The 22,627-nt window shown below is 34.2% G+C and overlaps 2 protein-coding genes across 6 annotated transcripts; both read right to left on the bottom strand.

Moving 5' to 3' along the window:
• Nucleotides 1-16: 16 nt before the first annotated feature.
• Nucleotides 17-11,845, bottom strand: LOC113218812 (protein anoxia up-regulated-like). 3 transcript variants are annotated; one of them, XM_026441068.1, is made up of 7 exons: nucleotides 11,379-11,842; nucleotides 7,963-8,178; nucleotides 4,526-4,564; nucleotides 2,731-2,955; nucleotides 2,060-2,148; nucleotides 1,599-1,891; nucleotides 17-337 (listed from the first exon to the last, which is right to left on the bottom strand). In XM_026441068.1, exons 1-7 carry the CDS (start codon nucleotides 11,451-11,453, stop codon nucleotides 219-221), a joined length of 1,056 nt encoding a protein of 351 aa, XP_026296853.1. In that variant the 5' UTR covers nucleotides 11,454-11,842; the 3' UTR covers nucleotides 17-218. The 3 variants fall into 3 exon arrangements, with proteins under 3 accessions (XP_026296853.1, XP_026296855.1, XP_026296854.1); XM_026441070.1 differs by lacking the exons at nucleotides 17-337; nucleotides 1,599-1,891; nucleotides 2,060-2,148; nucleotides 2,731-2,955 and adding an exon at nucleotides 3,117-4,279 and having other exon boundaries at nucleotides 11,379-11,845; XM_026441069.1 differs by lacking the exons at nucleotides 17-337; nucleotides 1,599-1,891; nucleotides 2,060-2,148; ... (1 more) ...; nucleotides 4,526-4,564; nucleotides 7,963-8,178 and adding an exon at nucleotides 4,722-6,375 and having other exon boundaries at nucleotides 11,379-11,772.
• A 2,998-nt stretch (nucleotides 11,846-14,843) lies between these two features.
• LOC727431 (gustatory receptor for sugar taste 64f) lies at nucleotides 14,844-21,325 on the bottom strand. Of its 3 annotated transcripts, none has more exons than XM_006567730.3 (12): nucleotides 19,325-20,436; nucleotides 18,555-18,622; nucleotides 18,324-18,471; nucleotides 18,128-18,246; nucleotides 17,851-18,045; nucleotides 17,661-17,770; nucleotides 17,385-17,555; nucleotides 16,967-17,121; nucleotides 16,562-16,724; nucleotides 16,404-16,493; nucleotides 16,238-16,330; nucleotides 14,844-14,950 (listed from the first exon to the last, which is right to left on the bottom strand). In XM_006567730.3, exons 1-12 carry the CDS (start codon nucleotides 19,420-19,422, stop codon nucleotides 14,921-14,923), a joined length of 1,440 nt encoding a protein of 479 aa, XP_006567793.3. In that variant the 5' UTR covers nucleotides 19,423-20,436; the 3' UTR covers nucleotides 14,844-14,920. The 3 variants fall into 3 exon arrangements, with proteins under 3 accessions (XP_006567793.3, XP_016767964.1, XP_016767961.2); XM_016912475.2 differs by lacking the exon at nucleotides 19,325-20,436 and adding an exon at nucleotides 20,912-21,325 and having other exon boundaries at nucleotides 14,845-14,950; nucleotides 16,967-17,139; XM_016912472.2 differs by having other exon boundaries at nucleotides 14,845-14,950; nucleotides 16,967-17,139.
• Nucleotides 21,326-22,627: the final 1,302 nt, after the last annotated feature.

Raw genomic sequence — 22,627 nt, 5'->3', positions numbered from 1 at the left:
CCGTGCGAAAGGTGTATTTTTTTTTTTTTTTTTTAATCGATTCGATCTCGTGTTCGGTGCAATCGTGTTTGTTTGGTGTTTGGATTTCGTTGTGTGCAAGGGGGCCCACGCGTGATTTGTGTGGATATTTTTATAAATTTGAAGAGAAAAAAAAAAAAAAAAAAAGAAAAAAGAAAAATCGGGGGGTAGCGATACGATTCATAATAACGCGAGCGTCGTCACTCTTCGGCAGCTGGCTCACTCTCATTCTCCTCCTCCTCCTCCTCCTCCTTCTCCTTTCGTTTCATTTTTGTCGGATCCTCGTACAGCTCTGGAACCCGATTCCTCCACCCTTTGCCTGAAACGTTGAAAAAAAAGCCGAACTGGTTCCTCCTCTGCCTTTTCTCTACCCCCGTTATTTAACGTGTCCCAGTCATCTGGTTCTCTGCACTTCTCTCACCCCTTTCTCAAGTGTGAAAAATCTTGCTTCCGTCTCGAGAATTTTCGTCTTTCCTTCCTTTCTTTCTTTTCTTTTTTTTCCTTCCTTCCTTTCTTTCTTTTCTTTTTTTTTTTCTTTCTTTCTTTCTTTCTTTCTTTTTTTTCTCTCTCTCTCTTTTTCTCGAAATTATTATCGTCGATCGCCTTATCAATCGTCAATTGTCGAAATCAAACCCGAGAGACCCGAGCAAAAAAAGTAAACGAGAAAAAAGACGAACAAAAAGAAAAAAAACAACAACGTCTCACACCTTCGTGTCGCCACGTGTATACATATTTCAATTAGACACAGTTTACGAACAATAAAATCTGTACATACATACAAAAGAACGAGGGAAAAAAAAAAGAAGAGATGAAGAGGAAAACTACGTAACGAACGAGGGAAACAAAAAATAAGAAAAAAATAAGAAAAAAAAAAAAAACAAGAGTAACACAGCACAGCAAAAAAATTGTCAGATCAGAGCGAATCCAATGGCAATCCATCCAAAAAAGTGTGTGGAAAAAAAGAGTAGAAAACCGAGCGGGAAAGAAAAACCAAAAAAAGAAAGGTACACACAACGGCGTCACATGGCCGCTTTTATTTTTCCAAAATTTTCTTCAAGAATATATATATATAAAAAAGTATACGGGAAAGTAATGCCGAATAACATCGCCATTTTTTTTTTCTTTTTCCACTTTCTTTCGATTCCGAACACATCGAACGATGTAACGATTAATAATTATCTTCGATAATTATTCGTCATTCGATCTTTCTCGTAATAACGTGACTATTTCTACTATCTTCATTCCTACATGTTCCGTGTTTGAACAAAAAAATTTTCATTCGTTCTCGATCGTCCGTTGTCGACAAAAATTCGATCAAAAATAAACTATATATATATGTATCCAGCTGTCTTAAAAGTTCTTTTTATTTTTTCATTTTCCACGATTCGAGTAAAAAAAAAATAAAATAAATAAATAAATAACAAGTATAAAGAAGATCGTGCGTATAAATAATACGTTGCGTACGTATAAAATAAAAAGAGAAATTTTAGGACAGCTGGGTAACGTCACACGCGAGTTTATCGGCGGTCTGTGTGTTCGTGTAAACATCGTTTTGTGTTCCTCGGTATTTAATTACTCACAGGCGTTAGCCGCCGCCTCGCGATTCTTGCTGTAGTAACTGAGAAAATTGACATCGTTTTTGATGTCTGACGGGCGTAAATCGGCGACCTTGAAGTAGGGTTTCCTGATCGAGTGTGGCTTGCCGGCGACATACTTAACACACGCCAGATTACCAAAGTTACCTCGATCGGGTACCTCGTACCATGAGATCGGCTCTATCGAGTCCTTCTTCGTGTTGTGCTTGCCCGAGAGCAGTCGGCGTACGTAGTCCCCGCTGCGCATGCGTTCCGGCACTATTTCCTCCGCGAAGTCGCTAGAAAAATGGAAAAGTCGTTTCGCATTACCGACTGTGTACGGGCGAAAGAGGATGGATATAATCGGGCGGTGGTGGGAGGGAGGGAGACGGAGAGAGGGAGAGAGAGAGAATAGGGCCGCGTTTGTTCGCGTTTTCTAAAAAGCGAATATAAGCGGTTAAATATACCTTGCTACGGCTCGTGGGACGAAGATGTGTACTCGTCGAAGAAGGGAATCCACTCTCGCACGTATTTCCCTCGCCTCGTCGTCGAAGTACTGTGAAGAGAGATACGTAAAATATACGTGCTCATAAGGTTCTCGCTCTGTTTCTGAGACAGGAATTAGTATTAGCGTAGTAACAACGATCGTTTCGTTAATTCGGTTAAATCGATCGAAAAATATAAAGTGTGTATCGCGGCGTTACAAGATGGGACGTATAAATTTCAATAATTTTAGACATGCTTCGAGTAATTGAGACAAATTCTCAATCGATAATATAATAATACATATATGTACGTATATATATATGATGACAATCGTAAAAATATAAAAAATTCGATCTTGTCCGTGCAAAAAAGACGACGCGATTCCGCCGAACGATGATGCCAGATGTCGTCCAAGAACAACGGGTTGTAATCGTGAAGAGATGCGACGGTGCACGAATGATTCGATGATTCGTCTCGACGATATGGATGATGATGATGATGACGATGATGGTGATGATGGTGATGGTAGTGACGACACTCATGCTTAATGGCCGTGAACGATGCGATTGTTTTTCTCCCTTTCTTTTCTTTTTTTTTTTTTTTTTTTGCGTCGAAACAGAGATATCGGAGGAGATATCTTAGGCAGACTTACGATGTGATCCTTCGATTGAAGATACTTTTCCACGTAGGATTCGGTGGACGGTCTTGTCAGGCTGCGTATCCTGTTGAGCTCGGCTGCAAGGACGCTTGGACGCACGCGCGAGTGAACTCTTATCGGTATCAGGGTGCCGCCATAGTACACAGTATGATACGGGATGTGGATTACGGTGACGAGCCGTTTATGAGCCACGTATGGCATGCGGGGAATGCTTCTCAACTAGAGGCACGAACTCTGCTTTACTAATTCGTCGACTAATCGTTACGTTCCCAGCGGCATCAGCGACAATTAGCTTCGGCCAAGCCAAGCGCTCGTGTCGAGCATTCGTCTATTCTCTCCTCCATTCTCTCTCTCTCTCTCTCTCTCTCTTTCTTTTGTCTCTTTCTTCTCCCCGCCATTCGTTCTTCCGATATTGGATTCATTCGCAAGCAACCTACGACCTCTTTCTTTCTCTTCGCAACGAATTTATTCGCTATGGCAATGGTTATATCGATTAATAGCAATTTGAAGCAGTAATTTAGCAATCTCTTTCTTTCTCTCATTCACTCTCATGGTAAGTGGATTTATTACCAGCAATAATATTCGATTGTATCGATCAATTTGTGCAGTATTTTAGCATTTTACGATCTCTTTCTCTCTCTTCAACGAATTTATTCGCTATGGTTATATCGATTAATAGCAATTTGAAGCAACAATCTCTTTCTTTCTTTCATTCACTCTCATGGTAAGTGGATTTATTACCAGCAATAATATTCGATTGTATCGATCAATTTGTGCAGTATTTTAGCATTCTACGATCTCTTTCTCTCTCTTTAACGAATTTATTCGCTATGGCAATGGTTATATCGATTAATAGCAATTTGAAGCAGCAACCTCTTTCTTTCTTTCATTCACTCTCATGGTAAATGGATTTATTACCAGCAATGCGATAATATCGATTAATTTTTGCAGTATTTCATGATCTCTTTCTCTTTTCAACGAATTTATTCGCTGTAGTTATATCGATTAATAGCAATTTGAAGCAGTAATTCAGCAATCTCTTTCTCTCCTTCGCCATTCATCCTCACGGTAATGGATTTATTCGTGACTAGAAATAATATCTGCGATAATATTCGACAGGCATTGTATCAATCAGCAATTGATTAGACATTAATTTAATTAATAGCTGCCATTCTTTCCTTCCTTTCGCATTTCTTCCCACTCGCCATTCATTCCCATCGACGTTGATGCGATTAGAAACGATAAGTAGAAATCAACGCTAATGATCAATCGTGATTGCAATCGTGAAACAGTGTTCCAGTAATTTGAGCAAAGAAAATCGGATTAGATTTTTATTGCATTCAATCATCATTGTGATCGCAATGTGCAACCTCTCTAATCATTTATTCCTCCTCCCTCCCTTGTGTTTGCCTTTCTTTCCACCACTCACTCCCCTCACCTTCACCTTCGAATCGAAGTTAATTAGCAGCTAAAGCGGCGATTATGCGTTGCGCTAATGATCGTCGTTCGATCGAAAACAACGATGCCAATTTCCAAATGGATGCTATGGATGATTTGCGAAAATGCAAGGTTTTAGTTAATGAAGAGATGAAGCAGAAAAGCGTCGTACGTGGAGCAGCTTTGAAAAAAAGAAAAAAAAAAAAAAAGAAGAGAAATCTTGCGGTGAGAATCGATCGATTTGTGTCATTGTGTTAAAAAATCTTGCCGTAATTTTTTGCGTACTTGAAGCGAGCTATTCTTTTTTTTTTTTTTTCTGTTCTCCATCAGCTTGCAATCCCATGCTACTTACCTGAAGAATCGTAGAGATCGGTAAGGTAATCGGTCGATCCTGCGCCCCGGTTTATCGTCGTATTTACAGAGTTTTGCGTGCGATTTTCGTTTCGAATCGATTTTCGACGATATTGGACGTGATCCGACGGCGGCGATTGGGACGAGGAGTCACAGTGGGAAGCAGAATAAATAGAAAGAAGAAGAACAACACCCGGTTAGTAATGTTCGCAATACAGTATCCTTTTCTGCACTCTTTTTTTATTTTATTTTTTTATTTATTTATCTTTTTTATTTTTTTTTTTTATTTTTCTTTTACGCATCACTTTATTCATTCATTATTTATTTCCTTCGTTTACACACGCGCGTGTCGTTGTTGGAAATTGGCGACCGTCGGTCGAGAGACTGATCGTTCGTGGCGCGTTTTTCCGATTAATCGAGATTCGGAGAGGAAGAGAAAAGCAAGGAAAAGTGTACCTTGAGAGAAAAAAAGAAGAGAAAAAGAAAAAAAAAAAGGGGAAAAAAAAAGGCGACGACGAATAAATTTTCAACGATCCGCGGAACAAAAGGAATTTATTTTGGCCGATTGTCGCGTTGTGTGTCTATCGAGATTGGTTTCAGTGATGTTAGTCACGATTTAACAGTTTGGTACACAGTAGAAAAGTGAACGCACGCATTTTCTTTCTTTCTTTTTCTTTTTTCTTTTTTCTTCGAATCAATATGTCCGATATACGTTTTTCATGCCCGATTAATTGATATAAAGATACTTGTAATGCGTTCTCTTTTATTAATTCACACACTGTCGTTACACACACACGCGCGCACACACGCTGAAGGAAACGAAATATATGCTGGCACACGGATAATATAAATAAAATCATTGGTTCGAAAGCGAAAAGAAGAAGAAGAAGAAGAAAAAGAAGAAAAAAAAAAGAAGAAGAAACACTCCCACACGTACAATCGATAAAAATAATAAAATTGCTGAAACAAGTTGAGCGTAAATTCCAAATTTGTTATTTGTAATATCAAATTTACATATTTTTCAATATCCAATACATTTATATATATATTATAATTTAACAACAGCCAATAATTAAACACGATCAATTTCAACGTATCGAAATGCAGCTACATGACATGATTAATTTTCATCCCGCAATTACAAATTTAATCACACGAATAGCAATATTCCAACCTTTCTCGAGTCGCAACGTATTCGATAATATAAATAATTTCAAACAACTCTCCTTTCCAAACTTCCAGAATAAACACGAACCATAATAAATACCGAGTGAAAAGAAACTCGCGTCACGACTCGAAAGGTTAGGAATCACTGGCCACTGACAACTGTATACCGTTTACATATAGGAAAAGATACGGGGGCAGAAGATACAAAGAGAGAAAGCTCGTTGTCCCTATCCGATCCACATTTTCGATCGAGCGAGAGAAAGAGAGGAAGAAGACGTCGGGTCCGTCGTTGTTCCGTCGTTCGCCCCACGGTCGGAAGATGGAGGCTGCTCGATTCAAGATGGCGGAGGGGATTTAGACACGGTAGGAGAAATGGCGGTAAGTGGTGCCACCTGGCAAACGGCCGGAAGTGTGGGACTCGTAGGAGGAGTGATAGCTTCCAGGAGCGCCCCCACTCGATGTCCTGGTCGATCTCTCGGTCGAGTACGATCCGTATGGGCCGCTCTCCCTCTTGTACACGCTCTCCTCGCTGTAGCTGGACTTGTGCGGGCGGCGGCTGTACGGATCCGTGGAGGAGGAGGAAGTAGACGACGAGCTGGTGTTGGTGTAGGCATAGCTGTATTGCTCTTGAGCAGACCTCACCCCGACTTCCGGATAGTCACGGACCACGTAATGCCGGGGCGTCTATAGATATTCGGGTCACACAAGGTCAACAATGTGGAGAACAGAGGCGTACCCGGAGAACAGAACTCGATTCATTTCCATTTCTCGAAAATTCAAACTCTTCTCTTCAACAATCTCTTTCTAACTATACATATAAGTATACATATACATATAGGTTATATATACATATAGGTATAATTTCGATCGATTTAATATGCCAAATTTTCGTTCGCTCTGCTCTCCGTCTTTTGGAATAACGTATATTGGAAAAGGGGACGTATATTGTGAAAAATAAGAAAGAATTTCGAATTTTTTGCAAACTATCATTGTAATCATTGAAACTTCGAATCGTAAACTTCTGATTCGTCTCGTTTGCGTGATCGATTGAAATTATCGAAAAAAAAAAAAAAGGAAAACGATATTTCGACATTTTGCCTCGTTCCATTTAGCATTTATTTTGAATCAAATTCAGACGAAGTTGAGAATGAATTCTTTCTTTTTTTTTCTTGGAAGGGAATCGTGATAATTAGCACGAATGTACTTGAGGTTTTTTTTTTTTAATCACTCGATGTTAAGTTGAGGGAAAAGAAGAAAGTGAAGAGAGGGGGGGGGGGGATCGCCAAGATAAGATCTCGCCGATTAATGTATATTCGATATCTATCTGTAGACACACAACGTGCGGGCCAATTATAAACGTAGAGCGGTACACGTATGCATTAATAATGTCTCCTTGCCGAGATATTCAGGACACTCTAGAGTGCAACGTTGAGCAACGTTGAATCGAGCCAACTTGCCAAGAAACACATACATAACGCGACGCGATAGTGTGTGTATATATATAGTTATGTTTGTGTTCTTTGCTCATATGCATCTCGGTGTCTCGTTTCGGCCATTAGTTTTCGACCTAAAAACTTTGTTCACTTTGCCCCCTTCGATCTTGCTCAAGCATCGATTCTTCCTTGGAAAATCGAGCCTCCCTAATTATAGATATACACGGGTCGAGTAAAAACTTTCTATTCGCCTAAAATATTAAACGCGTTCGAACGGGGGAAGAATTCCCGCGGTTGAACGATTTTTTAAAAATTCCGCTTTGTTTCGCTCGTTATTCGCGATTTCGAATAAAATTGAATATAATAAAAAAATAGAGATCGTTGCAATTTATTCCCTTCCATTTATTTCGGATAAAAATTTGAAAAAAAAAATATTAATCAATTGCATCTACTTACGAATCTCTCGAGAAATATTTTTGTTAAATCGTTGGATTGATTATTCGAAGGATCGATAAAGTGAATCTCAAAGTCCTGGCAAGTATTATCTAACTAAATTCTAAGGAGGAAATATATCAAAATTGTTTGTCAGTCGTATCGAAATCCGTCCGTTTTTTTTTTCACGAGACGTAATATATTCCATTAATTAAGCAGTTCCAGTTCGTTCGCGGGTTAATCCTTAAAATCGGTACCAAGATGGCGTTTGGAGCGCCATCAGTATCTTGGTATGACCGCTGGCCGGTAAAGCGACGTGTCTGTTGGTAGTCTGTGGCCTGGAAAGCACCCCTTTCCCGAAAACGTGTCCTTTCCTTGCCAATTCGGCTGCGGCATCCAAACTGACCTTCGACACCGCGCCACCTGCCACCAATTGGCGAGCATGATCCTCTTTCGAGGGGTTCTTCCCACGCACGACACCCTCCTTATCCCTCAGGGTTACGTATTGGTAAAATTCCTTTTTAGGATCCTGTCTCTTACGACCCCAGACCGTGAATGGTTCCGGTACCAAGGATGGTCGTGGGACAAACGGCACTTTTTCCCAGGGGAAGTAGTCCTGTTTCTGTAAATTTCATCATCATCGTTCGTGATGCGTTTTCTGCCCCATTCTTTATTCTTCTTGTCGATCATCAATTGTTTTTCAGGATTATTATTATTATTATTATTGTTATTATTATTATTGTTATTGTTATTATTATTTTTTTATTTCTTTTCTTCGATCAGAAACTTGATCCCTTTCGATTCGTCTTCACTTCCACACCATCATTCTTCCATTATTATTGCGACACTATATATATACGTATATATATATTTACTTATATCGATCGTAGCAACGCGAATTAAAATGACGAATCTTAAATTATTCAATGATCGTGCCACCGTCATTCCGGTTACTGCGGACGAATATAGAATTGGATAAGGAAAATACAAATACGTCGTCCTTTTCTCCCCCGATGATTCCTCGCTATTTTATATTCTCGATTATTTTCTGCCACGGTTATAGCGTAGCGTGTTTCTCATCCTCGCGTAAAAATAGACGAAAGCAACAGTGAATGGTATACAAGGAACGCAACACAGGCGCCCTCGTGCTCGCCTCCGCACATTCCGAATTGTTGAGCGAGATTTTTTTAAGGCGGATCCCTCCTTACGCTTGCTCCCCCGATACAATATCGCATATTGTCCGTAGATTTTTCCTTCTCTTCTTCTCTTTCCAAACACGTCGTTGAGCGTTTTTATATTTTTCGATATTCTCATTGTTATTCTATTTTTATCTTCATCTTAATTATTAATTCGCTAATTTTATCCCGTAAAATTGTCCATAATCTCGTTCAGATAGTGTAAGAAAAAAAAGAAAAAGAAAAAATAGAAAATTCTCCTTCTCCTTCCATTTTGCCCAAGGTGGGACGACGAAAATAGAAGAAAATTGCATTATCGATCTAAATGTTTCGAAATGTTTCGAGGAACAATAATCCGAGAAACACGAAGCTTTTGCGACATATAGGTTACAAAAGCAAATATGGCCAGTGAGAAAATCACATATGAATTTCCGTGACGAATTTTAGCTCCCTTAGTGGTGGGAGTCAACATCGTTGGTCTACGTCGTGAGTCTAAATTAGGGCAGAGTAACGCAACACCGATGCTCGCAGAATCCCCTCTACCGAAACGAAGAAATACGGAAAGTATCTTAATAACATATCTTTGACCACCGAATCGCTCTTTCCTTCCCTGGTGTGAGTGCGCGTGTCGTTATACCCCTCTCTCTTTCTCCTTCGAATCGTTCGAGATGCTCTCGCTCTCTCTCTTTCTCCTTCGAATCGTTCGAGACGCTCTCGCTCGCTCTCTCTTTCTCCTTCGAATCGTTCGAGACGCTCTCGCGCTCTCTCTCTTTCTCCTTCGAATCGTTCGTGACGCTCTCGCTCTCTCTCTCTTTCTCCTTCGAATCGTTCGAGATGCTCTCGCTCTCTCTCTTTCTCCTTCGAATCGTTCGAGACGCTCTCGCTCTCTCTTTCTCTCTGTCTCGAAAGCTCTGTTTCAAAACATGGTTAGAATCGTTGGGAAGTAAGGTATTCGGGTCAGCTTTTAACGATGCCATTGATCCATGATCGACCGATGGAGAATCGATCTCGATCGATCCCAAAAATTTGCGTTGTCACGGGAGTTGAAAAATTCTCTCCTCCCGAGAAATTTGACTAATTTTCCTCGATTTCCTTTATTTTCTTCGCTTCGAAAAGTTTAAAAAAGTTTATGGTTTATTTCTTCTTTTATTTTTCTTTATTACTTGTTTATTTTTTTTTTAATTGTATCTTTCGTGGAACAGACTATATTAGTGGAAGTTCGAAATACATTTTTTTGCTGCTCACGAATCCAAAATTTGCCGGGTCAGTATGATATCTAAGTTTAACGCGACAGAGTCCCGGAAAATGGCTGCAACGCTATGAATAGTCGTTTCTCTAATTCCTTTGCCCTCGAATCACTGCTTTATATTCGAATTCTCGAATATTTCGTATTCGAAGATGAAAATATCGTTTTAATATTTATATAAACGCGAAACTCGTTAAAATTTCGAGTATTGATTTGCGAATTAAACGTTTGAGAGGGCTTAAAAATAATTTAAAAAAAAAAAAAAAAAAAAAAACAAAGAAAGGAAAAAAGTTATCTTTAATCTAGCGATCATTTTTACGAACACGATCGCTCGTATCATCTTATCACGAAATAAATTCCAATCCTCTTTAAAACAATAATTCCTATCCCAATTAATTTCCAATTATTTACACAAATACACGAATACACGAAGCATACAATTGTGATAGAATAAATAATAAAATCTTGGTTACATTGGGAGATATAACACATACATATGTGTACAAGTGCATACAAAACACAGAGGATGTTGTCGAAAACAAATCATTCAACAGGTATCTTTCTTTTTTTTTTTTTTTTTTTTTTTTCCCGTCCGTTTTCAACTCGTCCGGGTGACTCGTGTCAGAGCTTATTATCAGATGCAGGTAGAAATTAATTCCGTAAACTGGAGGTTATTATACTGCGCAGTCGTATATCTGGTTTTAACTCTCGTAATTGATACTCGACGGCATACTTGATACTCCGTGCTGTTAAGTGTGCACGTTAATTGAAATTTAGGCTTGTGCTAAGTACGATCGACTCGTACCGAACAAAGTATTCGTTTCATTTTTTTCGGGAGACACCGAGTGCATGTATCGAGAATTAAGAGAAAACTTGTCAAAGAGCAATTGGTAGCAACAGTTGGTAACATTTGGTAAATGAATAATAATGGCCGGAATACAGTGTGGAAGTAGAGAGACTTCGAAATGCATCGAATTCGATCCATCGACAGCGATACGACGTTTCCGTAATTCGTCGATACAATTCGTGGCTGTCGTGTTGATCGATTTCGTGAATGAGATCGAAAAAGGGTAATCGAGGAGTGTCTGTCGTTTTCATTCTTCGATCGTGAACGAGCCAACGTCTCGCCATTTGACAAATCATCGTAAAGGTTAGGAAATCGAGACGCGAAAATAGGAAGGAGAGAAAGTTTGGAGGTTTGGATCGAATCGAGAATTTGAAAGGAGAAGCGAAACGTCGGCTCTGTTGGATCGATTGAAAATCCAATACAACAAGGTTGTCTCGGTTAAAGTGTTCCCGTGTCATACTTGACGCTTTTATTCGACGTTAGTGCCATCCAGCAAAAAACATTATTAAGACATACTTCATCCCGCTCTGTTGGCAAATCCCATGTATACTGACCGTGATGGAGTAAGACGAGACTAAAGGCCGTGAGTAGGGTCGTCGAGTTGTGTAGAAGTCGCTCTCGTAAACCATTTTTGCCTTTTCACTTCGTTCTCTTCTTTATTTCGGTTGATAATTCGGTTGATGATAATTCGTTCGTCGGTGCTACCTTGTTGAACTTGTCGCTCGGTAAAACGTTGCTTCGTCGTTGCACGTTACGACTGATACTATCTGTCGTGAAATGTTAAATGTGGGCACCAGTGTGAAAGATCCGCTATTGCGGCCACGATGAAGGTTCGTACGATTCTACTCGTTCGACCAGACGCTTCTTCGTCTTCCACTACGGATCGTTTCACCCCACTTCGCCCACTCTTTTTCTTTTCCACCGTGTACGTACGAGGGAGCGCATTTTACGTGTACGTGTCGCGCGTCTTCTCCTCACAAGATTCTCGCGGTCGCCACTTCGATTGCGTCATTTTCAGCACACGGCCTGATGCATCGAAAGAAATAGAATTGTGTTAAGGTTGCAACTGGCAACCCTCTTTCAACGCTCTCTCCCACGTTTCTTCCTTCTCCTTCTTACTTACTCTTTCTTTCCCTTTCTTTCCTTTGTGTTTTATTTATATATATATATATATATATATCTTTTTCTGTATCTCGTATATACGCGCCATTTTACATTTTTTTTTTCTTTTTTTGTTTTGTTTTCTTTCGTTTTATTATTTCACGTTTAAACGTGGATAAATAAAATGATACGCGTTGAGAAAAATTATTCAAATAAAATCTGTTATTCTAAAATATGTTTTTTTTTATTTTCGTTTGAACAATCGTTGATGAAGTTTCGACTTAATGTACATTATGTAAAAATAGTAGTTATTAATACATTTTATTACTAGTTTACTATTTTTATACGAATGACACGAAATTAGATATTCAATGTCATGTTTGTTTATTTAATCATACATTATATCCGTGATTGTGCTTATATATTACATCAGATATTACATTGGCAATTAGCCATCATTTTGCACTAAATTTGCAGTTGGATCAAATTCTAATTTTTTTACAAAAAAACAATTTATTTATTTATAACAACTGTCACTTATTCGAATAAAATCTCCTCTATTGAATAGTTAGGAAACAATCTTAAATTATTTCTCAGGGTTTAAATTTTAGTTTCAAATTTCAAAAGTTAAAGAATTTAATCTAAAAATATCTCTGTTCCAGAAATATATTTATGAAATCGGAAATTTTTTGCATTAAAAATTAAAACCTATTGCAATTTTATAAGAGAAATGGAGAAATATGTTCAATTCATACTATTTTATCACGAGCCAAAAACAGTACAAAGTATAAATAAAGAGAAAAAAATAATGGAAAAAGGAAAAAAAATATTAAAATTAGTACTATTTTCAGAATGAAATATGCAAATGAAATATATAAAGATAAAAGATGAAAGATAAAAGAAATAAGAATTGATCGATAGTGCTATCTCTTGAATGTCAAACACACTTTTTTAAAGTTGAGATAAGAATTAAGAATTAAGTAAAATAAGAATTATGAACTAGCGCCATCTCTTAAGTATTTTTAAAAACAATAATATTTTTAATACTCTGATAAGTGAGAATGCGACAAAAGTTTTTGATCAGCGCCATCTCGCGTTTGGATCACTGAAGCTCCGACTTGTTATTAGTATAGCAGAATGTGCAAGGAGGTATGCGAAGTTACCGACAAGGAAAGCAATATGTTCGAGAAGGACAGAGATATTTCCCCGCCCCTTTAAGGACACTGAATATAAAAATCATTAATTTCTTATTTTCTATTTAAAATTTCTGCACATTTAAACTTGCATCTTAAAGCTGAAACTTCAGACAAGTTTCTCATATCAATTTTATTACGAAATTCTTTTCCATTAATTTTTTATTAACGATTATTGCGTCATACATATCGTTTGATATGTATATAAAGACGCCATATTGAAATTTAATTAATTATTCATTTTCCACTTAAAATTTCTGCACTTTTAAGATTGCATCTTAAAACTGAAGCTTCAGACAAGTTTCTCGTATCAATTTTATTACGAAATTCTTTTATATTAATTTTTTATTAACAATTATTACGTAATACATATCGTTTGATATGTATATAAAGACGCCATATTGAATTTTAATTAATTATTCATTTTCCACTTAAAATTTCTGCACTTTTAAGTTTGCATCTTAAAACTAAAGCTTCAGAAAAGTTTCTTGTATCAATTTTATTACGAAATTCCTTTCCATTAATTTTTTATTAATAATTAATGCATATCGAACCAACGTTATTAATACATTTTTCACTAATTTCTTATTATTATCTAATTTTTAAAAAAATATAATTATATACATTTAAAACGTTATTTCCTCTTCTATTTTCACATATAAATTTTATTTCTAATTTTATTGTGGTTTAAATGAATAAATTGATTATTCGTTACTAGATTACGTAATGGAGATTTGCAACTAACGTACACTACACAAGAATCGTTAATAAATAATTAATAAGAAAGAATTTTATATTAAAATTGATATGAGAAACTTCTCTGAAACCTTAACTTTAAAATGCAAATTTAAAAGTATCAAAATTTTTAATAGAAAATGAATAATTAATGATTTTTATATTCGGTGTCCTTAAAGGGGCGGGGAAATATCTCTGTCCTTCTTGAAAATATTGCTTTCCTTGTCGATAACTTCGCATACCTCCTTGCACATTCTGCTATGCTAATAACAAGTCGGAGCTTCAGTGATCCATACGCGAGATGGCGCTGATCAAAAACTTTTTTGATCGGTAACTTTCGCTCTCTTATTTATCGACAAAATTGTATTTTGTCAATAATTAGAAAAGAAGCATATGAGGTGAGGCATATAAAGATGAGTAATGAAGAAAAATAGACGAAGGATAAAAATAGGTTAAATATTAAATCATCATCATTGTCACTTGAATAATTAAAAATTTTTTTAAAAATACAGTAGATAAAGTAGAGCAGTTTATCTATGTGATGTTGAATGTGTTTAATTTGCATCACTCTGAAGATGTCATATGTAAATATATATCAAATATGTATCATAAATTTTTTTTTTAAATATTAATATTCTAATTTTTTATATGGTATTTTGTATTGGTATTTCAAAATATAAGAATATGAAACAAAGTTCTAATTAAATTTTAGGTGGATTCTTATCAGTGATATTTTCAACTTGTTTAATACTGTAATATTAATAACAAAGTTTTTTTTTTGTTTTTTTTTGTTTTTTATTTTTTTACAAACGATAATACGTGATTACAACCAAGTACATACATTTATGGATTTCAAAAATAATTTTAAAAAATATAAAGTATTTAACATTTATTTCATTATTTTAATTGTAAAAATATGAAGCTAACAAAATATAAAACAGCAATGATATTTTTGTATGACCAATTATTTTATTATATCTTCAAGTATTTAATTAAAGGTATATAAAATTTGTTATTATATAAATAAGTGGAGAAAGAAAGATATTATTTTTTTCCTCATAAGGATGTTAAGAGGATAGAGAATCCAACGAGACCAACTATAACAAACAAATAAAAGTCAAGAAAGCAAAATTCAATTGAAATAAAAAAGCTTTTGTATCTAGTTTGATAAAGATTGATTAAATGTATTAATCTGTTATCAATAATAAAATATTATATATCTATATTTATACATATAAAACTATTTATATGATTGATATGTTCAAAATTTGATAAATAATTCAATATAATGTATTCTTCAAATTTTTCATAACATATTATTTAGTCAATTATATTTTAATTTTGAATGTAGATAATGCAGAAACATTTCTTAATAAAAATATTTTTCTTAACAGATTAATAAATAAATTTCAATCTTACTCAAAGTAAAGATAAAATTACATTAATTATATTTCTCAACTTATGTATTTACATACCTATTTATATACATATATACATTATTATAATTACAAATATTCAGAAAGCCAGATATAGAAATAAATTTGTTTTTCTATAATATATATAGATAATAGATAATGGTTTCATTGTATAAGATTTTCAGGAAACTATATGAGACTATTCTGAATATAAACTATTCTGAATATAATACAATGGAAACTATATGAGAATCTATGTAAATTCATAATTGGTGCACAATTTATGGAATTGCATTAAACAAAAATCATAAATGGAAAGAAATAATTTATTTTAAAGATTATACTATAATGTGATGATTATATATATATATACATATAGTACAAGTATATACAAGTACTCTAATGAAAAGTAAATTACTTTGTGATTATAATAAAACAATACATATAAACAAATAAAATAACATATAATATTTATTACAAGTTTACATATATGAATAATTAAATATTTAATTAAATAAATATATTTCTAATATTAAATATGAGGTGCATCATGAAAAATGAAATAAAAGATTATCTTAAATAAATCTTAAATAAAAATAGAATATAAAGCTATTACAAGATTATAACAACATATTTTACACAAGATTAGAATTCTTTGCAAAATGCTGATTATTATATTTATTAAATATATATAAATATATTTTTAAAAAAAATTTTAATATATTTGAACTATCATTTTTAATGTCAAATTATCTTTAAATTAGCTTAAATAGCATTATTATATATGCATATAATACAGCAATTCAACCAGAAGCTCAATTCATTTCAAATTATTAAAATATTATTAATAATTATATATGATTACATATGCAAATTTAAAAGCAAATAAATTTTTTAGCCAAAAATGCAATATTTTAGGTAAAATTCCATTTACAAGTTGAAAGATACTTGAAAATGCAATTACTTCACCTCGCATACAATTGTAGCGTTCGACGCATCAGTTTGCTGAGTAGTATTAAACTGGACTAAAACTAATTCGTATGTAACTATGGTTCCTGCTACCTGAAATATAGTAATTAATTTGTAAAGTAAACATTTCAGATTGGATATCAACATATGAATATTATATACATACAGTCAATACGAGGCTTCTGGTTACCGAGAAAAATTTCATACCGGTCAAGCAGATGTTATCCGTCGTTACTTGCGATAGAAATCTCATTACCTATAAAAAAATAAGTCGATTACATTATACGATATAATTATACAAATTGATTAAGATTGAAATTTTACTTCTGTGGAAAAACTGCTACTGGAAACACTGTAGAGAATCGGTGCTGGAAGTAAAGATTCATCGTGAATCGTCGCAGCACACAGCGAGACTACCGTCGTTCTAGCCAAAAGGAATCCAAAGGAGAATCCGAAATAGATTTTCTCGATAATACCTCGCATCGGGCTGTTCAAACATTTAATAGTTATCCTATGTCCTGTTTGTATAGCGTATAGTAATTAGCAATATTAATCGCATAGAATGATAGAAGTAAAATTGAAGGTTAAATTTTTAAATAGATCAAAAAAGTGTATAGATCAAAGATGGGAAAACAGAGACAGAAGAGAATTACATGATAAATCACAATAGATATTTGTGTAATAGTAATGAAACGACATGCATAAATAAATAATTTCTGTGATGTATACTTGAAAGAGAAAAGTAGTTGTATGCAGATGAAATACAAGTCCGTGGCGAAAGATAGGAGAACCATAATGGAAATATGGGAGTCCAGTTGTCTCGTTAAGGTTGCCAAATGGTTGTAGTCACTTCTTGCCTCGGCCCACCACCATTCCGGCATTGCCTTAACAATGAAATGATACTAACGACCAATTCGCCATTAGAAACAATAATATAAATTGCTAAGTGTTATAATATTTTAATTAGAGCAATCATACAAGAAATAATATAATTTTTTACTATAAAACAAAGAGAATAAGAGTGAGAGAATGATAGAGGGAAGAAGAGAGACTGATAAAATGAGTAAAATATTATTAATAAAATTTTACTATTGATAAATTATCAGAAAATAAATATATAGTAAGAAATATCATAACCTTTGCTTACCTTTCCTCTTATAGAATACAAGCGGCTGTTTAATTGTCTAAATTGATCCGTTAGAGCGATGCTGATAAGAATGAGAAACAAATCCACAAAATTCCACGAAAATGTACTGAGGATATTAATGATATCTACCAATATTCCCTTCCATAAACTGTACGAGGTTCTAGAAAATATCTGATCGAATATAAATCATTTTAGAACGCTTCTAATAAAAAAATTTAATTTTTTTTAAAAAGAGATCACTGTTTCTAAAAATATTCAAAGAAAAATTGCTTTCACCTGTGGAAATTGCATCTGGAAATACACGCCAAGAATACTCTGCTCTCGATGAAATTCGATGCATTCTTTCGCCTTGAAGTAACCGTGGATTATCGATAAACTGTGCTCAACTGCAAAAATTTATCGCGATTTTGAAAAAGAAATCAAAAATATATCAATATAATAATACGAGCGAAAAATATCAATTTACCTAATGCAAATGTCATCACCACTATTGTCACGATTTTGAATTTCATGGAAAGACTGATTTTGGAAATTTTTCTATGCCTCTGTGAAAGCTCTTTCTCAAGCTTCTCCCAAGTTACCATCAAGCAGGGCCATCGCATAGCCAATTTTAAAAACAAGAATGATGCGATCAAATTCGTTCCGTTGAAAACGAATGTGGCTTAAGAATAGAAAAAAAAAATAAATAAATAAACGATAAATAAATAATTCGATAATAATTTTCCAAGGAATAAAAATCTTACTCATTTTTATCGAACTTATCCCAGTTGTGACAATTCTTAAAACGTTAAAAATGGTCATTATCGATGAACTGAGAAATGATATCGTGCAATATATAAATTTCGGGCTGCGCCAAGTGAATCTAAGCATAAAAAAAAAGATAGATAGCGACATCGAATTAATTTTTAATATCTCATTGATTGAAAAAAGGAAAATCACCTAAGATACGACGAGTCGGGACTGTTAACCCCCGACACAGGGAATAAAGAAAAGAATTGGGCCAACATGATGATTGGTCTCATGGATGCGTGTAAACTGTCAGTCTTTGGATTAAACGAATTGGCTGAAAATGCTACTGGTTCCGACACTGAAAGACGAAATCGAAACTCGAATTGAATATTAATAAATCGAATTCGAACAATTAAATAATAAATTTTCATAGAAATTTACTTCCGATAGTTTCTATTTCCGTTTTCAAATTGTCGAATTTTCCAAACTTTGAGCTGCTCTTGGGCGACCTGAAAATTTAATTATTTATTCGATGAGAAAGATTTGATGAACAATTGATCGAAAAGATGGATCACGATTTATCAAGATATATTTAGATACACATGTTGGATTATTTTCAAATTTTTCTTTGAGCGCAAAAAAATGAACTTTCACATTCACTCGAAACCTCATTCAATATGTATAAAAAAAAAAGAAAGAAAGAAAAGAAAGTTCGAATCGAAGAATGGTAAAATTCACATAAGAATTATTGGATCACAAGAATCCTGTAAACCTTCTTCGTAGCGCGTCGCGACCAATGATATGCACAGCACAGGATCGCATGGCGAACAGAAGATAGACTCGTTATTTCAGAGTTTTATCATGCGTCAAAAGGGTGGAGAGTGTCTTATACATAGTTGGAGGAAACTCGATAAAACGTTTGCTTGAACAACCATTAAAGAAATCTGGCTCAATGGGGTGGTGAACTGGCGGGCAATTGTAAAAATCCGTGACAGAGAAACGATTTATTCTCGTCTCTTATTTGTACAATCTTATAGGAGAATCTAGATTATCTAATTCAATTACAAATTCCATTATTTAATTTTTATTATTAACGATCCCATAATTATGAGATATAATCAAAGGCAAAGTCGTACATTAATTAAAAAAAAAAAAGAAGTGTAAAACAATAACAAAAAGTGCAAGAGATAGAAATATTGTTTTATACGTACTTAATATTGAACAATAACGTGTTTTGATACTTGACAGCTGGCGCATTCAATGGCCGCATTCCGTTCAAGTTTTTCCCTGTATTATCGTAAATCGACATTTTTACACCATTTCGTTAACGTTTCAATGCTGATCCAACGACAAGAATAATATCACAAACGTAAAGCGAACCACCATCATCATCATCGACATCGTATCAAGTTCAAACACTTTGTCGCGACGAAACAAGAAATATAAAATATCCAAAAAAAGGCGCAATCGTAAAAAAAGGAAATAAATCGTGGAAAAGCGAAAACGGCACGACTCGTTTTTCGTAGAACATGCGTGAAATATATGTCACGAATGAAGCGGACTAAGTAAGATCGTTGAAACTGGGATAGGTGTGACGAGAAAATAAAGGAAAAATTAAAAGGGTGGGATTGCAAATACAAGGTATACCACGTGATGAATATATACTTTCTTCGTAGTGTGGAACGTGTCGTGAAATGGGCTAAAAGATATACGACAACACGAGTTATATATATATCGTGTATAGCGTGTATATTAACTATGACAGAGAAGATATGTGCACTATTGAGACTATTACAGATATGCACTACTCGAGTATAGGTTTTACGTATGAATGGACATTTGACACACTTGCCGCAAACAGTGGCTCGGCGGATATCCATCCTACCGAAGGATCTCCCTATTCGAATATTCGAATTTCATCGATCGTTTTCGATTCAAAATTCACACTTGGTTTTGTGGTTTCTATTATATCTCTGTACGGTCGGTTCGATACGAAGTTCAGATATAGAGTTTATTTCAAAGCTAATATAATAGATAAGAAAGGATGATGACTGGCCTATAAACACGGATACGTGTATATATATCTTTGATAAAACAAGAAAACCCTTTTTATGAAAAGATAATGTAGTCATGATTATCGTCGTATAATATTAATAAAGTATTTTCCTCTCTCTCTGTTTTTTCTTTTTTTTTCTTTTTGGAATATCGTTGTTATTATAAATAATGCTCGTTTTGGAGAAAGTGAGGTTATTTTTCCTTGTTGAAGCAGATGTTTGTTCGAATCTTTAACCGATCTGTTGTATTTATCTGTACAGAGTATATGATCCATCAATCATATCTTTGTTGTCGTTTAGATTGAGAAGAATGTGATAAATTGTTTTCTTGTAAGATCCATGCATTGCGTATAAATTTATTTTCACGGATATTTTTTAAAATGCATTAATATTCCTATTAGATTTGACGATATATAAAAATATGTGAAACACGATGTTAGATAGTTTCGAAAGATTATTTATCAAACATTAAAAACATTATTATCGGGCTAATCAGATACTTTTTTTTATTTTTCTACTACGTGTAATAAGTAGTTTTTATTTTAAGGAAAAAGAAACGTATTATTTCTATAATATAATTTGCCAAAGCGTCGATCATAAACTTTTTTAAGAGATTATAACATTATTTCACAATTTGTATAATATTTTTTTCCAAAGAAAAAAGAAAAACTCGCTCTGTATACAAATAAAAATCAAAATCATTTATAGTTTTATACTTTAATGATGTTTATACATCATGCTTACACCAATGCCTTGGTGTTTAGTTCCTCTTTCACTGTCAGTAGTATTCCGTATTATTATAGTATTCCGTATACGTGAACATACGACAAGCTGACAGGTTGTGTAAACAGAATTTTTCCATTGTTACGCCGCTTGCATTCGCTTGTGAAAAGGGGTGCGTATGTGGATCTTGTCTCGTAATTCCGGCCCACTTTAATATCTTTCTCTGTAACCGTGGAAACCAATATATATCTTCCGTACCATGTGTTGTACCATGTACATGTATATTGTATTCCATTTCTCTTTAACGAAACCCTCGATTACTAATTTCCAACGATAATTGTTATACATAACCTGTACAAGTAATGGAAGTTTCAAGTCGAGTTTCAAAATAGAAAATGGGAATTAAAAATTGCAAAATTAATAAATTAAAATAGAATCACTCCTTCTTCAATTCTATGAAAGAGATATTTTTTTAAAATAAAACTTAAATATAATATTTTTAACACGGATTAAAAAATATTTGCAGCAAATAATAAAAATAAAATTTTCGCGATAAATTATTTTTCGACGAATTAAATTTTACAAGAGAGATTATAATCCGATTCTAATGAATAATTTTCAAATCACTTCCACGGAAATCGCGATTGTATTTATTTCCTTCTCGAAATATTTATCTGATGCAAACATCCGTATTTCATGTTCCGCGTGTATACCAAAGAAAATAATAAATCATGTAAGATTATTGTTCGTGGAGCGCAGTGTTGTAAATTACACTTCCAGGATAATTAGCAACCATGTTTCAATTAAATATTCATATTGCGTGAAGAGTCGTAAAATGATGATTACAGTTCTATATCTGCATTAGGGTTCGTTTCGATTATTTGCACAATAATTGCTACTGCTTTCAAAGTCAAGATGATTATCATAAAAACAATCAAAGGGAGAGAGGAGGGGGAGGAGGATAGAGAGAGAGAGAGAGAGAGAGAGAGAGAGAGAGAGAGAGAGAGAGAGAGAGAGAGAGAGAGAGAGAAGGAATAAAGAAAACACGATGACTGATTCACATATAATATGAATTATATTTATGATTCTGTTCCCATACACGAGTGGCGTACATCGTTACAATCGTGTTTATTCGTTAAACACAATAGTCTCAAATAATGGACTTAAATCGCGAAGGCCGTTGCTGTACATGCTGTTCGACAAGATTTTTCATCGATCGACATTCATTATTTATTAACAATAGTTTCATCGCGTATCATAGAATGTTATCTAGTTGTTCGTAGTTGTTTTGTCGCTAAGTTACATTTTCAATTGCACGTATCATCGATACTAAATACGAACTTATAAATTATTGTATAAATAAATAAGTAGCACCCATATACTCATAAATTCATTAATCCTTGGATCCCTAACTGAAACAATTGTCTTTTAAAAATTATCTTCTCATATTAAATATATTCCACATTAGAAAATATTGGTTTAGAGAGTATGTAAATTATTTTAATATTGAAAAGTGTTTGATACAAATTTTTCATTTTAAATATTTTTGATGCAATTGCAGGATTCTAGAAAAAAGTTATGCACAGATTTTCCAAAACTTGGGATCCTGAAGATTAAAATTATATCATGCAAAGTGAATGACAAGCATTTTGTATAAATATATATTTATATTCATAATTTTCGTGACGAAAATCACGTATAAATTATAGAAATTCTGTTTTCTCTTTCAATAGTACA

Source organism: Apis mellifera, linkage group LG5, assembly GCF_003254395.2.
Source record: "Apis mellifera strain DH4 linkage group LG5, Amel_HAv3.1, whole genome shotgun sequence".
NCBI classification, from domain to species: Eukaryota; Metazoa; Arthropoda; class Insecta; order Hymenoptera; family Apidae; genus Apis; species Apis mellifera.
Note: the sequence above shows the minus strand (reverse complement) of the source record. Positions and strands in the feature narration are given on the sequence as shown.